This window comes from Suricata suricatta, chromosome 16 (genome assembly GCF_006229205.1).
Source record: "Suricata suricatta isolate VVHF042 chromosome 16, meerkat_22Aug2017_6uvM2_HiC, whole genome shotgun sequence".
NCBI lineage: Eukaryota > Metazoa > Chordata > Mammalia > Carnivora > Herpestidae > Suricata > Suricata suricatta.
In genome coordinates this window covers 32,994,632-33,020,695 of record NC_043715.1, presented here as the reverse complement: position 1 = coordinate 33,020,695, position 26,064 = coordinate 32,994,632, and the positions used below count along the sequence as shown (strand labels likewise).

The window sequence follows — 26,064 nt, the reverse complement described above, 5'->3', positions numbered from 1 at the left end:
GGGCAGCCAAGCGCGCGGGTGAGCGCGGATGAGCTCGGGCGAGCAAGCTGGCCGGGAGGCCGGGCTGCAGGGCGCGTGCGTGCGCGGCGGGGCGGGGCTGGGCCTGAGCGGTGGCCTCTCGCGGAGACAGGTGCCGCGGTCCGGAGCCGGCTCGCGGGACCCCACGCCAGCCTCAGCACCCGGCTTCGCAACCCTCGGCTACCGGGGTGGAGATCGCCCAGCCGCCCTGGCGCCCCGCTCCAACCCCCTTGTCTGTGGGCACGGAGTCCCATCGGGTGTGCCTTCTTTCCTTCATTTATTCTGGATAGATCTTTGAACGTGTATGAAGTCCCAGGGAGTGGGCCCGGCGCTGAGGATGCAGTGGTGAGCCAAAACAGACGAGGCCTGCCTTCGTGACTCTTACAGTCCAGCACAAGAGGCAGTAGCTACTACAGTGGCGCTGCACGCAGGCTCCTTTCTTTACCTGAGACCGTTTTCTCTTTTGCACTTAAAATTTATATATTGCATCCGTACTTTTTTATATACTGTGCACCTTTACTACTTGTTTTAGCCACACGTTCCTGCACATCAACGTTGAATGTAGACACCAAATCTTGCGATTCATGGGCGATTTTTCGAGAGTAATTTTGACCCTACAAGAATTTTTGCCTCACCCATTGACTTAAAACTTTACACACACACACGTAGTCTCAAACGAGGAAACGAGGTTTTGCTAAGTGGCAGGCAGAGGGGAGCTACGGAGAGAGAAAGAGAAAAGGACGCGTTCCAGCCGGAGGTGCCGGCAGGGTGAGACCTGAAGGATGAACGTCTGCATTTAACCAGGCGGAAGCAAAAGGGCGAGCGGATCTCTCGGTAGCGTCCAGGCAGAGGTGCCAGCTCCGGACCCTAAGCAGAGGCGGGGCGGGATGCTGGGCACCGGGGCACCTGGCGCTCGGGTCACTTCCAGGCGACCTTGAACCTGAGTGCTCAGCCAAACCAGAACGGCCTTTTAGGTTGGCAGCGGCCGGGCGCAAGCCCTAGGATCTGCAAGACCAGGGGGCGCAGACTGACTACACTTGATTTGGACCTCCGGGCTCGCCGCCAGCAGGGTCTGCTGCCGCGGGGAAACCTGTCTTGGAATCGCCAGTAGCCCCGCCTTTCAGCTTCTCAGCCTCCTTTGTTTCTTTTGAGACTTTAATAGCTGTCCAAAGAATTACCTTGGGGGAACCTCAGCTCCGACACCCGCCTCTGCTTGGAGGCCTGCGGGGGTCACTGGGCTCGCCAAGAGAAAGGGAAAGGGTGGGGGAAGAGGCAACCATTTTACTTTAAATTAAAATGACACAAAAATACTTTTTTCAACTCCGATCTTTTTGAGACATCCCCAGAAAGCGTTGCCAGCTGTGATTGCACCTAATGTGAGAGCATGAACTAATTTCGGAGGTGAGAGCTGAATCAGGAGACTGCATGCAGGATAGCGGCCGTCCAGTGTCGCTAGCAGCAGTAGCGGCGGAGGGTCCCTGGAGAGGCACTCGTGTAGAACCAACGATACACTCTACAGTCCGTCGTTGCACAGATATTTCCTGAGTGCCGGCTCTGTCCGTGAAAGCCAGTTTTCATGACGCTCACAAGCCTGGCCGAGATGACCTGGAGGGAAGTGGTCACCAGCTCCATTCCTCTTCTCTTCATGGTGAGGCTGTAGTAGGGCAGTGCCCAAGCCTGAACTGCCTTCCCAGTGCTGGTGATGATGGTGGGGATGCTCCATCTTGCATTTCCCATCTCAGCCTCTGGGCCGCCCAGGCCTGTCACACTGAGTGTCTGTTGGACCTTTTTGCTTATATACCCTGCAGGCATGTTTAACTGACCCATATTTTGTCTCCTTCCTTCCCTCCCAAACTCTGTGCCTTCCTTCTTCACCTATTCCAATGACAACAGCCACACCCACCTGGGACCCCCACACCTAATTTGACTCCATCTCTATGTCTGATGGTTTGAACCGTTCTCATGGGGTTGCCTATTTGGCATTCATCGGTCTGGCCCAGGCTACTTCGAGAGCTTCCTAATTTATCATTGAGGAACTAGTGCAACAGTTGCCCCCTGGCTCTGCTAGATAATGTTTAACCTTCCATTTGATGAATATCTGTTGAATGCTTTGAGGTAGCTAGCCTCCACTTTTTTCCCGTGTAAGTGAGACTTCTGTGGTCGACCATACTTCAGACTGATCACTCCTCTGGCGTTCTCCACCCCTCTTCCACAAAGTGTATATTCAAGAAAATAATGACTATTAACTTAATGTTAATAAGTCTTTACTTTCCTGAGCTGTGATGATCAAAGGAGATCATATATATATGCAGAGGAAGATCCAGTAGACACCTCAGAAGCAGTCCTTTTTATTTCTAGGCTTAGGATTCATTTAGCTGCAAGTGACAGAACCCATTCAGACTGTCTTAAATATAAAGGAATTTATCTGGTTAATGCAAGAAGGCCTATATAGGGTACATCTTGCCAGTCAAAATATGGCTGGATTTAGCAGTCAAGGTTATTAAGATTTTTTTTTCTGGTCTTGGCTTCATTTTCAGACAAGTCTTTTCCATATGATAGCCCCTTAGATGCTACTCCCAACTTAGTCCTAGCAAGAAAGAGAGAGTACTTTTTGTTTAATATTTGCAACAAAAGACTCAGGGCCATCTGAGGCGCCAGCCCCTGTCTGGATATGGAGAATGGACCACTCTCCTGACTGAACTCGGATTCCGGTGTCTTCCTCTGAAAAGGGGTTCCTTAGCCACAAATTGTCTAGGCTAGCGGGGTTTTTCCAAAGGAAAATTGCAGAAGGGACACTGGGCAGGCAAAAACAACATATGTCTATTTTAGTCTCTCAGAGGCTTGGCTGCAATATATTTCACTCCAAAACACTGGTGAAGAAGATGGATACAGTAGCCAGAACAATAGATGTGTTTGTCTTGGTCCTTTTGGATCTTCAAGACCTCAGCTAAACATGAAATTAGATGCTATCAACCATGATGTTACTTAAGGATTAGCTTTGGTTGAGTCACATAAGTATAAATAAGTAATTGTCATATTCTATTCCAAACGATTCTTTTGACAACATCATGTTGGAACTGACATTTTTCTATTCATTTTTTAGGTTCCTAAAAAGGTGAAAATTTCATTTCTCTTTTGATAAGCACCTAAAATTCTTCCTTTATTGATTAATAAAAGCAAATGGAAATTTGGGAGCGTCTGAAAAACAAACAGATTGACAGGTCATATTTGAAATTTAAGACTTTAACCTGCTAAGGTTTTTCAGGTGTGGAACTATTGGTAAAGAATTATAAAACCATCGATCTGAAGTGTTTAAGGTAATGTATCATAGAAATGTAGGCAACTCCAAGATTGCAGATAATGAATGTGCACTGTTGCTGTTTTGTCCTTTACCTGCTGCTCTAAATTCAGCCTTCCGTTTTGGTAAAGTAAAAGGTTTATTACCTTTCACTATATTCTGAATTTCCCACCACAGTGCATTTTGAGAAATGAATATAATTAATAGCTATCTTGATTCCCCACCACCCCACATACTGGGAAAATACAATCTATTGTTGGAATAACAGAGCATGTTCAGGGAAAGGGGAATATTTTGTCACAGGATGTGCAATGAATTCATCCTTTTATTAAATCAAAATGGATTCTCTAGTGTTTATATACATCAAACAGTATTTCTTCGCTTGGTCATGGTTCAAAGGCCCAAACAGTACAATTCTTTAGTATTTAGTCAATTTGCCTATAAAGCAGAAGAGAATGGCTAGTTTGTTCTGAAGTCTTAAATTTAGGATTTCATGGATCAAGTTCATTTCAACTTAAAGCTTGGATCTATACTATAAAATATGAAAATTATTCTAAGTTGAACAAAGTATGAAATAATATTTGAAATTTCACCATAACCTGTCTTCCTGGGTATGTCTTTTTCTTTTTTAACACCGACTCAGATTCATTTTAAATGCAACAATTTTTTTGTTTAGGTCTTTAAAAATTACATTACAAACTAAACTTTGTAATGGGATACTTCTTAAATGCAGGAAAATGCAGGATAACTTTTTTTAACAGATGGCTCCAGACCATCTCTTAGATTCTTTTTTTTTAAAATTTTTAATGTTTATTTATTTTTGAAAGAGAAAGAGAGAGAGTGCATGTGAGTGGGGGAGGTTAGAGAGAGTGAGACAGAATCCGAAGCAGGTCCAGGCTCTGAGCGCTCAGCACAGAGCCTGATGCGGGGCTCGAACCCACGAACCGTGAGATCATGACCTGAGCCAAAGTCGGACATTTAACTGACTGAGCCACCCAGGCTCAGGATTGCTTTTTAATGAAGGCCAGTTCGTGGCATCATTTTAACTCTTTAAAAAAAAAATCTTGGATCTTAAAAAATCAGGGTATATTCAAAATAGCTTTAGCTCTTATGTTAATACCAAATTATGCATTTTCCAGCCTCTGTTCAGAAAGAGAGACTACGTGTTTTCTAAATTGAGAGATACTGGCACCATCTTTAAAATGATACCTTGAACCTGGTGTGGTATGTGCTGGTAGGAATTTTATATGAAGCTGTTGTTCAAGTACATGCTATTAAGGTCAAGTCACATAGGTAACATCAAACAGCAGTTGGAATTTTTCCAAGAAGTAATTATCTGTATGCTTTTAGGGTGGTTGATTATGGGAAGAAACCAAGGTTTGGCCAATTCAGCAAACATTTATTGAATGTCTGCAATGCGCAAGACACTGTTTTAGGACCTGTGGCTACTGCGGAGATAAATCATGCATGCTTCCTGCCCTCCAGGACCGTGGTTAGTGGTAATCAGGAATGGGTACCTGGAGAACCAACACTGAAGACTGCCAGGTGTACTCGGAAAACTTGGTAGCAGGACTACCTACGTGCTCATGTAGTAGCTTTGATTATTCTCTGGATTTGTTTGCATTTACCCTGTAATCGGAAGATATGCAAAAACTACACACACACATATAAAATTACTATATTAGTGAACATTCAAACATTTCATGTACATACTTCACATGCATATGACATTTATCAAAGAAATGGTGTGTGTTGTCATCATTGGTGGGTGGCCAGGCTAAAATTTGTAAAAAGTCATCACTAATAACTTAATAGGGATCTTAGGGAAATTTCCTAGATTTGGCATTCATTCATTGGTAAAAGTGTAGACTTCCCGCAGCTCGGAATGCTGTGAGGATGTGGTTTTAGAGAAAGGTCTGCTTAACTGGAGAACTCATTGAACCACAGACTTATGTGTCACCAGGAGGTAAATGAAAGGAAGAATTTAAATAGAAGTTGAAGGAGGGAAAATGCAGAAGGAAAAGGAGTTTTGGGGTCTTTTTGTTTGTTTTTTGTTTTTAGCCATTCTGACAGGTGTGAGGTGATAGTGCGGTTTTGATTTCTTCTTCCCTGATGATGAGTGATTCATGTGTCTGTTGGCCCCCTGTACTTCTTTGGAAAAATGTGTTTTCAGGTCCTGTGCCCACTTTTAATCAGATAATTTGTTTTTGGGTTTTTGTACTTTTAAAAAATTGTTTTCCCAAGATGGTATTTTCTGGTTGACTTCTTAGAAATAAGGTCACAGGAGCACGCTTAGTCGTGCGCCGTTGCTTCAGGCCTCAGTGACAGTTATGTGATTGCGCTCCCTGGCGCCATGCTCCCTGCCACTGAGCCACTCTGCCTTCCTTTCCTCTGTTCTTGCCCCTAGAAGTGGAGTCCTTCCAAGTGGCTTCTGTTCTGGCCAGGGAAGGTATATGCAGAGGATCAGAGAGAAGAGGAAAGAGAAGTTGGGGTATTTCTTCCTGCTCTCTCCCTTCAGTGTAGGTGGTATGACACAGTGACCCTAGAAAGCTCTGGCAGTAGCTTCCCCTCTTCGGGAAGAGCTCCTGCTCTGCAGCCTTTCCTCCTCTCCTGGGCTCCAGCTGTCATGGCAGTAACATTCTCCTCCCTTTGCATCTCCTGCCTGGGGAAGGTGGTGGGAGGGTGCGGGGAGGTTGCCAGTTTCTAGGTTCTTCGCATCTTGTGTTCCTGTTGATTCCCCTGACCCTGCCAACACCTCTGTAGGTTGTCCCTTCATTAAAAATCTCTCCATTTGAACTGAGTTTAATTCTGTTTCCTCCTGGGACCTGAATGACACTGTACCAGAACGAAACCTTGCTTCACCTTCAGAACCAACATATTTGATACATTCTATCCTCCAGTGGAACCGGTAGTTGTATCATAGAAAATCACTAAGTTAAACCCTAACTTATTGCAAAATCAGATTAGATACATAATATGAGCAAAGTTGTATATTTCAAACAAAAGTATTCATATTAAGTTTTAAACATTAACCTCTGATAAATGTAATTGTGCTGTTTTCAGAATATTCAGTGAAACTATTAAAACAAATATTCCTTGAAGTAGCAAATGCTAAATCTCCAAGTCAATTACATCCTATCCAACTGCAATACAAGAATATGTTAATATCTTGAGAAAAATACAGTATTGTTTTATGAACTTATAAAACTATTTTGAGTTTTTAAAATATGAAAACCTTAGGGGCACCTGGGTGGCTCAGTCACTTAAGCGTTGGACTTCAGCTCAGGTCATGGTCTTATGGTTTGTGAGTTGAAGTCCGACATTGGGCTCTGTGCTGACAGCCAGAGATTGGAGCCTGCTTTGGGTTCTATGTCTCCCTCTTCTCTCTACCCCTCCCCCAACTCACGAATGCATTCTCTCCCCCCCCCAAGTAAATAAACATTTAAACAATTTTATAAAATGTGAAAACTGTACCAAAATGTGTTTTATTATTGGAAAAGCATGACAATTCCTATTTGTTTTTTAAGCTTGTAAACTTTTATCTGTGCATAATCTCAACAAATAAGGATTTTATTGTTGTATAAAGTTGTATAAAACAAATAATGATTTTATTGTTGTATAAAATTGGTAATATTTTAGATTTTAAAATATCAGATTGAAAGCAAACTACAATAAAGTATGTTTCAATATATAGACAAAAATGAGGAAATCCTTTTTGAGACCACTAAATTTTTCTAAAATTTTTTAATGTTTATTTTTGAGATAGAAAGAGAGCATGAACCAGGGAGGGACAGACTGAGAAGGGGCCAGAGGATTCAAAGCAGGCTCCACACTGACAGCAGTGAGCCCAACGCAGGGCTTGAACTCACAAACCACGAGATCATGACCTGAGCTGAGGTCACAGGCTCAACTGACTGAGCCAACCAGGTACCCCTTTGAAAAATTTTTTTAAAGATTTTTTTTTTTTAAGTAATGTCTAGGCACAGTGTAGGGCTTGAACTCACAACCCCCAGATCAAGAGTCATGTACAATACCAACTGAGCCAGCCAGGGTTCCTTAGTCCTTTTCATTGAATTACCCATTTCACACCTGTGCCCAGTATTGTTTACGGTCCTTACCAAAACAGTATAAAGCCTACTTAGGAAACATAAAGCAATTAGAAAGTAACCTTTGGCAAATAAACTACCCATAAGTGGCAACAAAAGTTAGAATAAACTTAATGAAAATATCTATTAAATCTTAAGCCTGGTCCAGAAGAAAGGCCGATGGAATTCCTATTCCATCTGGTTGTTGCAGTAACACATTGTATACTGTATCTGTTTTTAAGTAACTATAGATGTACTGAAACCGATCTATGGTTTTGTCATTATATTATAAAATTTCAGGAATAGTCCCTCCTCACTTATTATGAAATTGATCTCAGTATTTAATGCACCAACAATATCAAGATGATACGGTATTATTGCAGTGAGACCATGATGGCCTTTTTAGATAAATAAATATCAGAATTTGGGGTCTTTTGCCTGGAGTGTCTTTTTAAAATTTAAAAAAAAAATTTTTTTTAAGTTTAGTTTTGAGAGAGAGAGAGAAGAGAAGAGGGGCAGAGAATTTTTTTAATGTTTATTTAGTTTTAAGAGAGAGAAAGACAGAGTGTGAGCAGGGGAGGGTCAGAGAGAGAGGGAAACACAGAATCCCAACCAGGCTTCAGGCTCTGAGCTGTCAGCACAGAGCCTAACACGAGGCTCAGACTCACAGACCATGAGATCGTGACCTGAGCCAAAGTAGGACACTTAACTGACTGAGCCACCCAGGCACCCTGGAGTGTCTTTTTTTTTCTTAATTGAGATATAATTGACAGCATTGTATTTGTTTCAGGTATATTGTGTAATTATTCAATATTTGTACATATTGAGAAATGATCACCAGAATGAGTCCATTATTGCACATGGTTATAAATTTTTTTCTTGTCATGAGAACTTTTAAGATACACTCTCTTAGCAACTTTCAAATATACAATACAATATTACTAGCTACAGTCACCACGCTATACATTATATCCCTAGGACTTATTTATTTTATAACTGGAAGCTTGTACCTTTTGACTCCCTTCTCCCATTGTGTCCACACCCTACTCGGGAGTGTCTTGTCTTGTCTTTTCTTTTCTTTCTTTTTTTTTTTTTTTTTTTTAGAGAGAGAGAATCAGTGGGGGAGAGGGACAGAGGGGTTGGAGGAGAGGGAGAAGGGGAGAAGGGGGTGGGGAGAGAGAGAGAGAGAGAGAGAGAGAGAGAGAGAGAGAGAGAGAGAGAGAGAAGTTTAAGCAGGCCCCACACTTGGAGCAGAGCTCTTCTCCGGGCTCCATCCTACAACCCTGCGATCATCACCTGAGGCAAAATCAAGACTTGGACCACTCAGCTGACTGAGTTACCAAGGCTGCCCCCTTGGAGTGTCTTGAACGTTAATTTTTATCAAGTGAGCTGCCTACATTTTACAGATTGGGGCCCAGGGAGGGGAGGTTCCCTGAGCAATCCATGGGACACAGTAGTTCTTGTGTAGGCTCAAAATCAGAGTGCAAAAGCTAAAACCCCACTCCAGGGGGTAGACAAGAGCCCTTTGATAAGTTGTATAACTCTGTTTAGTTTTCTCATCAAACAGGTAGGACTAGAATAAGCCTCTACCCCAAGGATGGAGTGAGATAATCCACGGGTCAGCCTGAAGGTGGCATGTGCTCTCCAATCCATGAGTGCCTGGGCACCCAGGTAGAAGTAGTGCCAAATTAGAACCCCAGGTGCCAGCTCCACTGCCCCAGGCTTGCTCCAGACTCATCTTGAGGTTGCTGCACAGAAGTTTGGGCAATAATGTCTTTGTTTGATTCTGGCAAATACATTCCATCAAATGTTGTCATGCCCAAAGTTATTTTTCTAAATGTTTATTCATTTTTGAGGGAGAGAGAAAGAAAGAGAGAATGAGCTGCGGAAAGGCAGAGTGAGAGGCAGGCAGAGGATCAAAACTGGACTCTGAGCTGATAACAGCAAGTCTGATGTGGGGCTTGAACTCATGACCTGTGAGATCATGATCTGAGCTGAAGTCAGATGCTCAACCAACTGAGCCACCCAGGTGCCCCCTTCGTGCTCAAATTTAAAACAAAGACTGTTTATATACCCCAACTGGCACTGCTTCACAAACACATCATGCACTATATTTCTATTTTCTGTATTTATTTATTCGTTCAACTAATGCGTGTTAACCACCCACTATGTGACAGGTTATTTGTTGTGAGAATTAGGGATACACGAGTGGATGGAACTGAGGAGACTTCCTGTCCTCTATGGAAGAGATCTGGGAAGAGATTTGATTTTGTGGCCACCATGTTTTCATTATGAATTTTACCACTATAGTAGTAAAACTAAACTGTCCCCATCTCATTGGTGCGCAGTTATGAGACTATAGGGTGTGTGTTTGTGTGTGTGTGTGTGTGTGTGTGTGTGTGTGTGAGAGAGAGAGAGAGAGAGAGAAATATTGTCAAAAAGACATTAACTGCCAGCTCAGGAGTTGGGTATTTTTTTTTGGAATGACATTAAAATTTTTTTCATTTCTGTCTTGGAGTTTAAATTGGAAAATCATTAATGTTATAAATTTATGTTGTCATTTCCATTTTTTAACTCAAGGGACTTAAGGGGCGGTGAATCTGATTGCCTGTAAATGTAAGGTGAAGGTACTTAGGTTGCATCGGCACATTGTTGTCAACTGAGAGTAGTTTGCTTATTTTTAGCCCTATGAAAAGTTTTAAAAATAAAATTTAATGTGCCCTTTAAATATTCCTTGTTCTAAAGGTACTCCATTTTAAGAAATTTATTTTTTAATGTTTTTTATTTATTTTTGATAGAGGCAGTGTGAACAGGGGAGGATCATAGAGAGAGGGAGACACAGAATCTGAAGCAGCTCTAGCACAGAGCCCGACGCGAGGCTTGAACCCATGAACTGTGAAATCATGACCTGAGCCGAAGCCTGACTCTTAACCGACTGAGCCACCCAGGTGCCCGGTACTCCATTTTAAAACATGCCAGGAGAAGAATTTGATGTCTGTGTTTGAGGTCATAAATAGCGAGTCTAGAGATAGTTCTCTGCTTTGGCCTGCCTTCCTCCCTCCCTCCTTTCTGCCAACACCTGTCAGACCTTCCAGTACAACTTTTTGTAGGACCCTCCATTTTCCCACTCCTGTGACCACATGAACACTTTCTGTATGTTTTTCTCTGCTCACAACTGAGTTCTCTCCTCCCTAGCCCCTTGGGGAACAGGGAAGGAAGGTCTGACACTGTGCTTGTGTAAACATAGTTGAGAGATTTCCACGTCTCTTGCATCTTCATAAATGATTTTGCGTATTATGCTGGGACAGTAGTTCTTTAAATAGAATATTCTCCCATGGAAATCGCCCACAGTGCTGAGAGTACACCTTGCAAAAGGTGAGTCAAGAATATAGGGTGCATCCTCAGCATTGCCTGAAGTCTGAAGTTAGGGCTCTCTGGAATATTGAAAACAAATTTATAGCAGTTCATTAGTGTAAGGAATCATGAAAACAGTGTGCTGCCATTACCTGTGGAGAAAACAGTTACCAAGCAAGCGCAGACATGAGGCTCTGAAGATGAAGCTGCTTACAAGGGCTCTCGTTTATTCTAGAGAAAACCACTTGCCTATTTTGAACCATGTTTCTTTAGAGCATATGTCTCACTGTGCAACCAAAAGGGTGTTTATATCCTAGTCACTTGGCAAAAATTCTGTTGTTGCTTCAGAGAGATCCATTTTAAGCCTGAAGCACGGAGCTAGGAAATAGATGGGCTTTGGTCGCCTGAATAAATGACCCTAGTGCAAATTTAGACAGTTACTTTTTTTCTTTTGTTCCCCATAATATTGTTGCTACATAGAACTACATTTTTTAACTAGTAGATAAGGAGAGTCCTAAATCAGTTCAGTTATTCCCACTCATTTGAAATGAGAACATTTGTTTCTATTCAATGAGATGAGACAAATTAGGAGCTTTTCATGATATTTCCATTGGCCATTCGATTATTTCAATTGCAACATATGTCTTCATGTACTTGAGACAATTTCTAAACAATTGCACTTTAAAAGTCTACTTGAGGGGCACCTGGGTGGCTCAGTGGGTTGAGCATCCAACTTCAGCTCAGGTCATGATCTTGCGGTTCATGATCTGGCTCATTGGGCTCTGCACTGACAGCTCAGAGCCTGGAACCTGCTTTGGATTCTGTGTCTCCATCTCTCTCTCTGCCCTCCCGTGCTTGTGCTCTCTCTGTCTCTGTCTCTCTCTCTCTCAAAAAAGTATATTTGATACTCAATGGGAAGAAAGCAGGTGCAAGATTATATTTATAGGATGCATTTTTAGAAGACGTATTTATAGAGGGTGACTGGTAGAATACATGTTATTTATTATTATCTTTGGTTATGATTATGGTTATTTTTACCTTCTATATAGCTTTGGTGTTTCCCCATTCTCAGACTTATTTTAATGCAGTTTTCTTAAATGCCTAAAAGAGAATTTTCCTTTCACAGTATTAAAATAGATATAATGTCCATTGGTACTCTCAAGGCATTTCCCGTCTTCCTCAACCTTGCAAACCGCACATGAGGATGCTTGTAGGAACGCCTCTTAGGCTATGATTTGCATTCATAAATAAATCACTCATAATTAGAAGTAGAAATCTTTTCTTTCTAAAACAAATGTATCTCTTTCAAGAGTAGTTCTCTTTTGTGAATGGTGTTTGACATCTTAGAAACTAGGATAGCCTTTGTTGGCATTGCTGTAGTGAAAGCATCATTTTGTAGAGTGGGATCAAGGTTACATGTTTAAGAAAAGCGTCAGGTTAATCCCATTAGGAAAATCATTTTATTCATAAATCTTTAACTCTTGAAAAGACTGTTGGGAGCCTATGCTGGTTTGTATAGTTGGATAGAATTAAGTAGTATATTTGAAAATTGGCAACAGAAAACAATAGCCTACATTTGCACAGTGCTATCTATTTAAAACCCAACAAACCTTTCACAGAGAAATACACGTTCACCTCAACATGAGGCTTTTGGATAGTTATTTCAAATTATTGAATGCCAAAATGTGGTCTGGCAGGGAGTGACTGATTTGCCCAGCGTCATTCTTCTGGTGGGTTATTTCCTGTCCCCCAGCTCCAAAATCTGTCCGCTTTGTTCTGCAACATTTTCCCTTCGGCAAGTCACTCCTGCTGACTCCAATGATGTGGGGTAGTGTTTCTAGCTAGGACTTAGCTCTCCTGGACTTTAAATATGAAATATTTTTTCCTATTAAGCAATGAAGTTTAGTTTTTACATTTTCAAGGATGATAAACCTTTCTCCCTTTGTGCTTCTTTCTCCTCCTTTGTTCCTAAATAGTGTTCCATATATATTACTGCTAGAAACAGATTATTGGCATTCATGTTATGTTTTTCCATACCTTCTAATCATTTCTACAGCTGTTCACATGACAACAATTATATTTCCAATTTTAAAAAATTGTTACAAAGAGCAGGAAAAGAAGAGGAAAGCAAAGGCATAAACTACAAGCAATTATGTAAGTGATACTTCTGCAATCTGACATTTGGGGAAACATTACTGGTACTGCAACTACTTTTTATTATCCAGGCTTTAACCTTTTAGTGGACATGCATTAGGCGTGGTCACAACCTAAGGTCAGGGCATATGTTTTTCTAATTTTCCTACCATCCAAGTTTTTTGACCATAGGAAGAATGTTTATTCTGCACCAGGTTACATCACGGCACCTACAAATAGATATGTACAGTTACTAACATGTCCTTTTATAAAACTGATATTGACAACTTTACTGAGAAGTAAATTGACACTATGCAAAGTGAGCCAGTGGGCTTAAATGTATAGATTGTACTCACTGCTCTTACCAATTGGGGATTGAACATCATTTGACAATCTCATGAGTTTATTTGTGAATCATTTCTATTTCCTTGTCATTTCAAAGATTTAAGTTTCCAATTTAAGAAATCTCATTTCATCGAGATATGTATGTTTCTTTCTCATCAGTTAAAAAGAAATCTGTTTCCCCCTCTTTCCCTTTTCGCCTTTGTACCAACCAGTGTTCTTTTTACATTTGTAAGCTGATTGGCTTGTCATGTAGATGACGCCACTCAGAGAGCCTCATCCTATAAATACCAGGCTCATTTTCTTAGATGTTTTGAACAAGATAGAATATGACCTTTCTTGGCGTGGTGTGTTCAGATTACTGATTTGGGAAAGTGTCACGTGATCACTGTATTACACAGACCTGGAAATCCCTCAAAGATCATGTTTTGGGGGTAGAAACACCCAGACATCTAACCTTTTAACTTAATGACCTTACTAAAATTTAAAACTTGGTTAATAATGAATTTGAGATGTTTAAGATTTTGCTTAAGATATGTTTTTGTTTTACTCTTGTTTCACCTTTCCAAATGCATCTGCCTTATTTTCATATTATGGTAGGACCTAATCATGATAGAATGTGCCTGAAAGAAGAGCATTGGTGAGCATACTTGAAGAAAAGTTAGTGAGTCACATATGTGTGTTTAGTTTATACATCTTACAAATCCTTAGTGTATAATATGATATTGGCTCTCAAATTCGATTTTCTTTTGTTAACCAACTCTGTAAATCAGAAATTTCCTCAGCCATTTATTCAGCAAAGTAGAGGGAAAGAGAATGGCATCAGTTTAAACTAGAACATTTTTTAATGTTTATTATTGAGACAGAAACAGAGCATGAGTGGGGCAGGGGCAGAGAGAGGGGAGACACAGAATCTGAATCAGAGTCTGACGTGGGGCTCAAACCCACGAACCATGAGATCATGACCTGAGCCAAAGTCAGACGCTTAACCGACTGAGCCAACCAGGCGCCTTGAAACTAGAACATTTAAACCAGAATGACCTGATAATGAAAATACCTAAAACAAAGCCCTGTCTCATCCACTCAGTGTTTCCTCCCCAAGTAGAGTCCAGTGGTAAGTCTATTCCAACAGGCATAATGTTGTGATGACCCATGGTTTTAATATACTTTGAAAAGTGACACATGTGTTTTATAAGTCAATATACCCATTTTAGCCTCTTCACAAAATACAAAGGAGACTTTACCAACCAGAAAAATCTAGAACCTGGTAATTCAAATACCATTTAAAACAGATAATTAATCTAATAATTGGAACTAAATGTTAGGCCTCATGGAAGCGAGGTAACAACTAAACAACTTTTAATAATAGGGTAAGCCCCATATCCAGAGCAGAGAGAAATGGACCACATTTACATATTCAAATCATTTACCTTTTATGTTCTGATTTTAACCCTCTGGACTCAGGACAGTGCAGCAAGTGGTTTATTTTCAATGCCTTAAACATCCATATCATACTGTAGATTTTACATACTGCTTTTAGTAGCTACTGTAAGTACCAAGTCCCATGCTAAATTCTTTACATAGTGGTGCTTTGTCTTGGTCACCACTACCTTGCCCCTTCTCTGGTGTTTATTTGGCAGGGACATCCCTTCCTGTTTTAGTTCATTAGTGTCCTTATGTTCATAGCACCTCCCCACCATATAAATAGAAAAGAAGCTATGAGTCATTTACACTTTAGCATAAATGTGCTTTCATGACTTCCTCAAGGCTACTTGTACCTAACTCTTTAACTGCAGAGTGAGAGCCGGAGAAAGAATGAGCTGGGAGCCAGTCTAGACATCAGGACCACCATAGACCTATTACCGAGAGGTGCGTGGACTGCATAATTGTTAAAGATCAGCACCCAGGGCAGCTTTTTCTAAGCCATGGGACTCCCAGCTCATGCTCTCTTTCTTTTCTCCTCTTAGCTTGAGCCAGATGGTCTCTTGTCCTCCACCCACTTCCAACTTTCAGGAATCCAGAGAATATTTTCCATCCTTGAAATGATCACACACTCTTTCATCTTCCTGGGTCCCATGACATAGTGAGAGCTGCCCTCCGGAACCGCACAAGCTTAATGCACAGCTCTTCTACCTGCAGATGGCTGGTGTCCAGGGAGCCTGGACGTGATTGTGTGTGTGCATGTGTGTGTGTCTGTGTAGAGTAGGAAAAACCTTAGAGGAAGGGAATACATCCATCACTGGAGCGCTATCTTACTTTGTGTTCCCCCAGAAGCAGATCTGGAGATAAGGATTCAGGTGCAACTAGTATATACGCAAGGTGATTCCGTGAAGCATTGGTGAGAGAATGGAGAAGTGAATCAAGGAAAGGGTACGCACCTCTGGGTAATAGGTCTATGGTGGTCCTGATGTCTAGACTGTCAAAGGGACGTTCATAAGTCTTGGCACTGTGGGCCGGTTCCTCATTGGGAAACTCTGGGAGCACGTCAGTATTCTGCTTCTTGCCCTAAGGGCTAAAGGGTAAGGATCTTATCACAAATTCCCTTTAATCACTGGTGAGAGCCTCAGGGTGGGGGTTATTTCTCAACAATTCCAGTGTCCCATTTTGGGTCATAGAGGCTTTGCTTAGTTTCTTTGTTTCATAAAGGCAGAGATCCAGCCATTAGATTTGGAATACACTGAGGTGTAACTGTGGGCAGAGCATCCGTATGCTCCTCCTTCAGGTGTTTTAGGTGATAGAGGAAGTGCAGAGGGCCTTACCTGCTTGTGACGGTCTTTAGTAAGGGTTTCAGTATCTGTGCACTGAGGATTAAATTATTCGTATCTCAGAAGCCCTTCACCACTGATAATTAAAGTAGGTACCGAGGACTAACAAGTAAGAAGTGGGGGGGAATGCCAAGCTTTTGGTTTGGTTGAACACAAGTGAAGATTCTTAGAATCATTGGTGTGGATGGCTTATTATTAATGTCTGATTACACTGCTGCATAATAATAATTATGCATGTCATTAAATATGTGTCTGATTAACTTTGTCATAAAATTTATGACAATATTAAGTTTTATTCACATTCTCAGCCTTTATAATTTATTGCTTATGTAGCATGGTTAAGACTTTAAAAAATCCCCATAATGCTGTTGGTGTGATGACTACTTTCTTTATCCATGAGTCTAGTTTATCCATTCTTTTGGAATTTCCATACTACATGATAATAGTCACTGACTCTGTCTGTAGTGCTGCCAGTGACAAAGCAATTTCACTTGCCCAGTTATTATGGCTGAGAGGATCTCCTCCCCCCCCCCCCGCTGTGAGTTCTCTCACCATATATTATTGATTAATTCAATCGTGTAACATTCATTATGCCAGATGGTATGGATTTGCATATGGATTAGAACCTGATTCTGTCCTCAAAGAGCTCATGGTCTAGTAAAGAATAACACCAACTTATAGACAAGAAGGGAGCAAAAATGAGTAAAGGGCTATGCATCTTCTGTCTCGGTAGGTACACAGTAACAAAGCTGTTCTTATATTTGGTTCCTAGAAAACATTTCTAAAGCTACCAGTCATCATTTTGTGCCTTCAGAAATGAGTAGTGTTGTAGGATAGTACTTATTACATGGCCTTAACTTTTGTGCTGGCTGAGAATTTGATAAATGAAAGCCATTCACTGGTAAAATGTGTTTCCTTTAGCCAAGTGCACAGTGGTAGCCCCTTTTTATAATCCAAGGCTAAAGATGTCATCCATCAGACCCCATGTCTATGCGCTTCTTAACAATAAACCAACTAGAAGAACTTTACTATTCACAACAAAAGTAAAATTCTATCAAGAATGAGGCTTAGTATCACAGGAGAAAGAGTCAAATATGTTCTTGAAGTTGATAAGTTAACACAAAAAGGATGTATCTAGAAGCCAAGCTTGCCATTGTCAGCTCTCAGAATTGCAGCTGGCAGGAGAAATCAGGGTTAGTAATAGAACAGAGAAAGTCAAGAGCAGATGGGCCAGGAAAAGGGCTAGTGTTGATCCTGTGGTCTAGTGACCTCCCAACGGTTCTAGTGTAGGTCTGGCAGTGGACTAGATAGTAGATCTAGGCCACGCTTGTACCCTAAAGTGAGAAGGAGGCTAGTGTGGAAAGAATTAAACGGCTTACTTTTAGTCTTTTTAAAGAGTTATAGTTTCCTAAATACCAACCTAGAATATCCCAGATGATCATGCAATTTAAGGCTATGGTATACCTATAAGAAATAGAACAGTCCAAAGAATATAAGGGAAATCAAATGATATCAACCAAATTGGAAGCAACTCCATCCTTTCTTTGTCTGAAGCAGTGATTAGAGGCAAGATCCCAGCATGTATTAGTACATCCTTAACATAAGAGAAGATCTGGGCACACCACTTCCTCCTCTGTCTACCCCAAACCAGTACTACATGATTAGTTTCCTGTATTAGTAGGAAACTTTGCTCCCTACCTACTCCTTCAAACTAGAATTTTGAGAACTGCTTGAGATCCTTCTTGGCTCTCCAAACCCGGCAGGGAAACAACCTCCACTTGTATCTCTTTAAATGTTTCTCAAGTCCCTCCCTTCCTTCTCAATCCCAATCCCTCTGGTGTGATGATAGCCCTTTGTGAGACCAAGTGGGTTTCTTGCTTCTGTTCTTCCCCCTCTTCAACCCATCTTCCAGAATTCATGGCATGGCTTCTCCTTCTTACCTCAAGAATCAAGTTTAGACAGTTTGCAACTGGTCCTTAGTTCATGTTCCAGCTTCGTCTCCAGTGACCCTTTGCTCTGCTTCACACCAGTTACTCTGACCTTCATTCTTTGGACACACCAGACAATTTCACATCATTATTCCTTCTCTACCCAGTTCACTACTTTTCTGAAAATTTCCAAAACTTTCCCAGCCAGGAGTAATCGCTTCTGCATCTGTACTCCAAAAGCTAAGCTTCCATTAGAGTGTTTATCTTGGTGATTGTCAATCTTATTTAGCTGGTCAACACCTAGCATAGAAATTGAAACAGAGGAAATGTTCAAAAATGGATTTACTTTTAACTCTAGGTCAAAAAGATTCGGATTTTTATATCAGGCAGAGTTCTTAGTTTCAAGCAATGTAAACAACTCTGACTCATTCAGGCAAGAAAGGAATGAATTGAAGGCTGTTGGGTTACTCACAGGCTTTCTAGGTGGTCCATAGAGACAGACGCTGGGGACCCCAGTAGTAGAGCAGTACATAAAATTTCTGCAGAGAACCATGTGGCCACTGCTTCTGGGAGCAGGTTCCACCAGATGCACAGCATCCCAGCCCTGATGCTAGACTCAGCTGCTCCATCCGGAAATTAATGCAGCTCCCAGTTCTGCTGTTGCTGCAGCAAAAAATGGATTCCCTGAAGTCCCTGTTTGTCCCATGTCATGTCAAGAGTCAAACTCCATCCACCTGCTTGAGCCTGGATCGCATATCTGAGCCTAGCCACAAAGGAACTGGGAGAATGAGCCTGTGGCTTCGAAGGGGTTGTTGGTTTCCATCACCGATCAAGAGCCATGAGGTAGAGAAATCTCCAGACAGCTCAGATGCCTGGAAGAGGGGTGGGCTTAAGGGAAGTAGAAAAAGAATGATGTCTACTAGAACTTTCTTTTAGGACTCCAAGGACCTGGTTAAGAGCTTCCTTTGATAGCATATTCTGAGTCTTAGCAGGAAAAAAAAAAAAAGCACGCTCAAGATGGGTGATTGGAGACGAATTGAGCAAAGGGGGTATATACAAAGATGGGCAACATATAGGGAAGCCACAAGGGACAGTGCAGTATTCTAGGACTAATAACAAGAGCCGTTACCAACCTAGACCTAAAGAGGCAAGTGGAAGGAGTAGTCACTAGAAGAGAGAGAGGGAAGGGGACAGAGAGTGAGAGAGAGAGCGAGAAAGAGATAGTGTCACCTGATAGGAGACTAGACTATCCAAAAGAGACACAGCCAGCCCTGGGCAACCCCTCAGGGAGAGAGCAAGAGTTGTAAATGGCTCTGACTCTTCCCCTGCCTTTCCTATGAACACCTGCAGAGGCCTGTTGTGCCCAATCAGATGGCGGAGCATGGGGAGGCCACTGGGCTGTTCACACTTCTCAGCCTGGTGGAGCACAGTGCATGTTGGAGAAGGACAGAAGTGGATCTGGAGGAACAAAAAGAAGATACGCTGCACACGAGGTTTAATCAATATGTCACCAACATTTTTCTTTTTGTTTTATTCAATATCTCCTTTGGGGATGTCACTGTGCATTTTTAGTACCCCAGTCTACAAGATAGATGATCTTAAAGTGTCCTTCTCATACTGAGCTAAACAAGATTCTGTTTTCCCCTTGTTTGTCATTTAGAATGCTCTAGTGCATGGTTCAACAATCTGTACCATCAAAGGTCAGCAGATATGCCAGTCAGTCCGTTGTTCCCCTTCACAGACGTGGGGGAAAGGGTGGGACATGTGCCCTACACATGCACACACCAAGACTCCCCCTCCAGGTTGTCGTGCAGGTAGGCTATGTTATATTTTCCCAGCACATGAGATCCCCTGCTGTTTACCTCTGCCTCATTAATATCTAGCCCTCTAAAGGGTTGTCATTAAAATGAGCCCCTGGCATTACCAGCAGTAGTAAGCCCCTGCAGGAATTCATGCAACGTGACCCCCAGTCCTTTCGAAGCATATGGTAACTTGTGCAAAAACAACCCTTTGTTGGCTATTTAGTCTAGAAACGAACACGGTGGGAAAACCATCATCATTGTTTTCGAGTATATTACGCGTTCCTTTGCGGAATATGGAAACCAATGTCTTTTCATACTCCCGGAAGGCTCCTCTAGGGGAATTGAGGTACATCGTAAGATATATAAGTAACAGAAGAATATTCATTTTTTACTTTTAATTGAATTCTTATTTTTAATGCTTATTTGAGAGAGAGAGAGAGAAAGGAGAGAGCAAGCATGAGTGGGGGGGGGAGGGGCAGAGAGAGAGAATCCCAAACAGGCTCTGCACTGACTCCAGGCTCCATCCCACAAATCATGAGATCATGACCTGAGCCAAAATCAAAGTGGGACACTTAACCAACTGAGCCACCCAAGCACCCCCTGAATTCTTATTTTCTTGTATATAGAAAAATATACAGAGCAAAGAGCAGAAGTCACCCTTTCTCTGTGTTCACTTTCTTCCCCACCCCTTGTCCCCTCCTGCCCCCTACCAAAATTGACAGTGTGGCAGAAAAAGGAAGACTTTTTCATAGCTACAATAATACAAGCCATGTCTTCACGGGTTGTTGACGATGGGATCTTGAAATGGTGTTTCTTGTGCGCACATCACACTGCCTCTGAGAACAAAACCCATGTGCAAAGCTGCAAACCTGGGTTGTGTCCACGGCAGCCACTTGTGTGTAGTTCCTCAGCTCCTTTCAACCATTTACTGATTTTAAGTGCTAACTATACATTTCTGATTTGGCACGTTCCTACCAAAATAGGGATTTGCTTCACTATTTTCAAAAATGTTTGGGTGAAGGATTCTACTAATAATATTCTACATTTCTAGGTATGATTTTTGGCATTTGTAGGAATCAGATGCCAAGAGCATTTGTTTGCCAACAGCTGTACCTGTACACTTTTGTTAAAAAGAGACATACAATGAATATGGTTTATATTTGATACAGGCATAAGAAAAATGTGTTTTCAGTACTACACTGAACACACTGAGTTCACACATGAATTGTAGGGGTGTGTTGAAGGATTTTGAACGCTAGTCATGAGCTCATTCTACAGGAGGCCCTTCTCTTCTTTGGACTTCTAGGTCATGTGGAGTCAGTATCTTTTATTGTTTCTCCTACCACTCATCTGATCCCAAGCACTGTAAATAGGCTGGCACTTAGGTGCTGGGCTCAACTTAGCAGATTCTAAGTTCCTAGAGAACAAGAAAGGTATTCTAGGCTGACACACACAGTGAGTTCCTTGACCCTTATCTTTCGTATCCCTCTTATAAGATCCTTAACCTCTCTGTCTTCTATTTACAACCATGGTAAAATATCCATGCAGGGTGAATATGAATGCCCACCATTGGTGGCTGTCTCCTTCATCGCCCTTAGCCTATTCACCGCCTATAAAACCTATAGATTTTACCTCCCAGAAGCATCTCTGAAGTCCATCCTTTTCTTTATATCTTCATGGCCACATCTCTATCCAGCCAATGTTGTCACACTCCTACATCACTACCCTCATCTTCTGCTGGCTTCTGCTCATCTGTTCTGAAGCCCTTTCATCAGTTCTCCATGGGGCAGAAAGAGTTATGTTTTTAAAATGCCAAGAGGAGAGAGAGAAGAATGAGATAAGGGAGAATGGATGGCAAGAGGGAAAAAAGAGGAAGAAAAGAAAAATGGAAATAAAGAGTAAAAATTTTTTTAAAAGGTAAAAAAATAAAATAAAATGCATATGCACTCATATCCCTCCCTACTTAAAATTCTTCAATAGCTTCCTATTTGCCATTTAAGAGGAACCGCGCTCTTAACCACAGCCTGCCCCCACCTTCCTCTCCAGCCTTATCTCATGCTCTCCCTTATCTCTGACTCCCAGTCCCAACTGGCCTTCCCATCCCTCCATGCTCTCCCCTGTCCATGGCCCTTTGCACATGCTGGGCCTCTGCTCGGAAGCCTTCTCCAATCCCCTTCACTCAGCAAATCTCTTCATCATTCAGAGCTCAGTGACATTGGCACGTCCTGAGTCAAGACTTCACTGTGGCCCCTTGGTGTGTATCGCTTTGCCATGTGCCTCCTAGGAGTTACCACAGTTGGTAAACAGTTATTTGTGTGAGCCTTTGCTTACTGTCTGTCTGCTCCACTAGAACATAAAGTCCGAGCAGCCAGCTACCCTGTTTTTATTCATCATTACAACCCAGCACTACATCTAGCATATTGTAAACTAACCACAAATATTTATTTACAAAAGAAGAAAAGAAGGAAAGAAAGAAAGGAAGAAATGGAAAGAAGAAACAGTAAGGAAAGAAGGAGGGAAGGTGAAAGATTGTTGAAAGTCAGTTTGGGCTGCTTACCTGGAAAAGTATTCAGGGACTTCCACATTTACTACCTATAATGGCTTTTTTTGTTGTTGTTGTTGCTATGTTGTTATGGAATTTAATAAAAATCATTTTCTTTTCCTTCTTTTCTTTTGGGCTCGATGTTGTGTATAAAAGTAAACTTTAGTCCTGCAGATCATCTTACTCAGCCTGCCTCAAATATCCAACTGGCCCCTGGATACCTCAGGCTGGTTTCTCTAAGTTTGGTTTCTCACCAGCCAAGATGTGCACGACCTCCATGTGCAATTCAAAGCTGAGGTATGCAGGGTTTAACTCATTGTGCCCCCAACCCTGTCCCCAGAAAGTCACAGGCCTCCTTCTGAATGTGTGACTGAAGCTTCTTGCTCGCCACTCAGTCTCCTGCTTTGTCTGGCACATGCCTCACACCCCTTCCCACTCCGCTCTCTGGTCATTTTCTCTCACCCTGGAGGGTTACAGTAGCCTCTTCCCTGGCCTCTCAGTTCCAAAATTCAGGCATCTCATCTTTCTCTGCATGTTCAAGAGTTTTCTCTTGAACATGCAAATCTTACCATGTCGTTTCCTGTAAAGAATGCCTCCATGACTGGCTATCACCCTTGGGTTAACTAGAAAACTTGACCTGGCCTTTGAGGCCTTTTGTCACTCAGCACTTGTCATCTGTCATCCCCAGGCTTATGCCTCTTCGCTTCTTGTCTGCAGTCACTAATGGGGCTGATGGACACCCTTGCACTTTTGCACCTGCTGTTCCCATGGCCGGAAATATCCTCCCCCATCTTGTCTGACAAACTCTTTTCACCATGAAAAGTCCACATTTGTCAACACTGCTATGAAGTTCCAGCCACACATGGAAACACAGTCACTCTCTCTACACTTGCTTTGTAGACTGGATCATGAAGTCTCTTCGAAGCAGCTGAGCTGGACCAGCCGAGAGGTGGTGGTGGTGGAAAGTAAGGCGGTAGCTAGGGAAATGGGATGAAGAAGGTCTAAGATATGCTCCCGATGTCGGATTTTCAGAACCTGCTGACAGACTGGATGCAGGAAAGAGCAGATAGGAGGAATCCAGGAGGTTGTAGCCTCTAATCAGAGGAGGCAGCTACAACAGCAGTAAGTTTTGAAGTAAATGCAGGCATCTTATAATTTCTTCTCCAAATTATTCTAGCCTGCATCTCTAAAACATTATCACTTTTCAAAAAGTTAACAGGAAAAGAATACAACAAAAAAGTAATGTCATTACATCCTCAGATATACATTTAGTGGTTACATTTTCCTGATCGTCTTTTTTTAAGCAGGTGTTTTCTTCCTTCCTTCCTTTGATTCATTCATTCATTCATTCATTCATTCATTTTGAGAGAGAGAGAGTGACTAAGTGTGGGGAAAGGGCAGAGAAAGAAGGAAAGAATCCCAAGCAGACTCCATGCTGTCAGGCTGATGGGGAGCTCAAACCCATGAACTTTGGGATCATGACTTGACCTGAAATCAACAGTCAGATACTTAACCTACTGAGCCACCCAGTCACCCCGGATTTATTTCTTACTGCCATTGGTTTGTTTGAATCAGAATCTAAGTGGACCCAGGCACTGAATGCATTTGCTGTCTTTTTAATTCCCATCATCCCTTTTGTTATGTTTCAGTTTGGTGGCTTTTGCATTGTTGCTGAAGAAACCAGGACATTTGTTCAAAAGTGTTAGGATTCCCCTGATTGCATCTCACTGGCATTGTCCATCTTGTTCTGTGTATTCTCCATTTCCATGAATTGACTTTGTCAGATACAAGGAGGGGGTGGGCAGCAAGTCCATTTCATAGGCAGTGCTCTATATCTGCATTAGGAAGTCCGTAATGTCTTACAACCCTGTTTTTGTGATGTTAACAGCCATTGACAATTATTGTTTATGTCCAGTCATTCATTAGGTCTACAAAAATGGCAACATTCTAATTCCATTATTGCTTCTTTTATTAACTGAAACGTTCTCTAAAGACAAAACTCCTCTCTTCACCCACTTGGCTGCCTTGGGGCATAGTTTACATAGGAAAGGTAAGATAAGTGCTTTTCTTCTTTCCTTTACATTCTGGTGTCAAAATCATGAATTATCCCTTGTATCTTCCCAAGATAACCGGTGAACGTTTGTATTGGTTACTATTATTTTATTCTTAATATTCATAAGAGTTTTTATGTTAAATATGTTTGTGTGTCAAAGTTATTGTATTTATTGATATTTAAATTGTTCTGTCTTTGCCCAGTGGAAACCTAATCCAGTTGCCTCTGGAATTCTTTTGACATGGCCCTACTTCTCTTTGATAGCTTCTTTGCTTTCTGGTATGTTCCAGATTCATCTTGTATATATCCTGCACCAGATCTGGAAGCAGCCATTTCTCTTAGCTTCCTTTTGGAGGGGAATGTTGTTTGGAGATCAAAAAATCTGGATAGTAAGTGGATAGAAGCTTCTGGATAGAAGCTCATAGCTTCTGGGTTGGTTACTGATTATAGTGGACAAAGGTAGAATATGTGTGGGTTTTTAAAAAATGATTAATCCATTCTGGTATGTCCAATTCAAATTCAGGACAACAGAGTTTTTATTTTATGGATCTTACATCCATGAAGTGTCTCCTTTCTTGCCTGCCAAAAATCCCTAGTTCTGAATAACCCAGAGTAATTACTAATTTGCTACATTCCACACTACACACAATCAGCCTCAGAGTAATTATACAAAAACTACAATCAACAATATGATTGATGAAAACAGCCAAGCTTTTTTCCCTCTCTTTGTCTCTAGGGTATATCCTACCAGGGACATGAATTATTATGTTTTAGAGACCCTTAGAATGGTCCCTATCTGTATGGCTCTCCCTCCAGCTATATTTGTAGTTAGCCTGCTTGTTTTGTTTTGCTTTATACTTTTAATAATTCATTTTAAAATTTTATTTTATAATTATAAAAATATCTACATGGTTGTGAAGTCAAATGTACAAAGACAGGCATATTCGAAGTCTGGCTTCCCTATACTCTCTTCCCCTCTCTCCCTATAAATACCATTTAAAAATATTTTATCCTTTCGGTTTGTCAGTGTGAGGAAATGCGTCCATATTTGTGCTTCTCCTCTTTCCCAGGTAAGCGGGAGCTGACAGTAAGCACTTTTCTCCCCACCGCCCCGCTTCCATGTGGTTTGCATTCATGGTCTCCTGGCAGTTAACCTGGGAACAAATACAAATCTTGGGTTTGGGCATGTGGTTCAAATGATCCACTAAGCACAGCACCTAAGTTTTAAACAGACGGCAGCAGACTCTCACTGCTCTCTCACACATGCCACATCTAATCTGTCAGGATATAATCTCAAAATCCAAAATCTGACTACTTCCCACAACCTTCACTGTGACGACCATGGCCCAAATACCATCACCTGCTGCAGAGATTTTTGCAGTGACCTCACCTTGTCCCCACTTCCACCCTCCACCCCGATGGTCTGTTCTCAATACAGTTGCCATCATGAGCCTTCAAAGCAGAAGTCACTGCTCTGCTCAGAACCATCCAGAAGATCCCATCTTGGTTTAAGTGGAAGCCTGAAGCCTTACAGTGGCCATCAGGCCATACTCACTTGCTCCCCCTCCTCACCACCCATCTCTCTGAGCTCCCTCCTTCCCCTTTCCTTCTCATGCCACTCCAGTCTCTGCTGTGCTCCTGCCTCAGGACCCTAGCGCTGGTTAGTGCCTCTCCCTGGCATGCTCTTTTTTCTGATATCTGCAGTGCCCACTCTCTCACCTCCTTCATGTAATTGCTCAAATGA

The 26,064-nt window shown here is 41.8% G+C and overlaps 1 protein-coding gene and 1 long non-coding RNA gene across 2 annotated transcripts in view; one reads left to right on the top strand and one right to left on the bottom strand.

Annotated features, from left to right (window-relative positions):
- CBLN1 (cerebellin 1 precursor) overlaps positions 1-604 on the bottom strand; it is a 2,726-nt gene extending 2,122 nt beyond the window's left edge. Inside the window, exon 1 of the mRNA XM_029924246.1 lies at positions 542-604. Coding sequence (XP_029780106.1) covers positions 542-604 — 63 coding nt within the window. The remainder of the gene's footprint in view (positions 1-541) is intronic.
- A 591-nt stretch (positions 605-1,195) lies between these two features.
- LOC115279659 overlaps positions 1,196-26,064 on the top strand; it is a 50,237-nt gene continuing 25,368 nt past the window's right edge. Inside the window, exon 1 of the long non-coding RNA XR_003903566.1 lies at positions 1,196-1,666. This is a non-coding gene — a long non-coding RNA (uncharacterized LOC115279659). The remainder of the gene's footprint in view (positions 1,667-26,064) is intronic.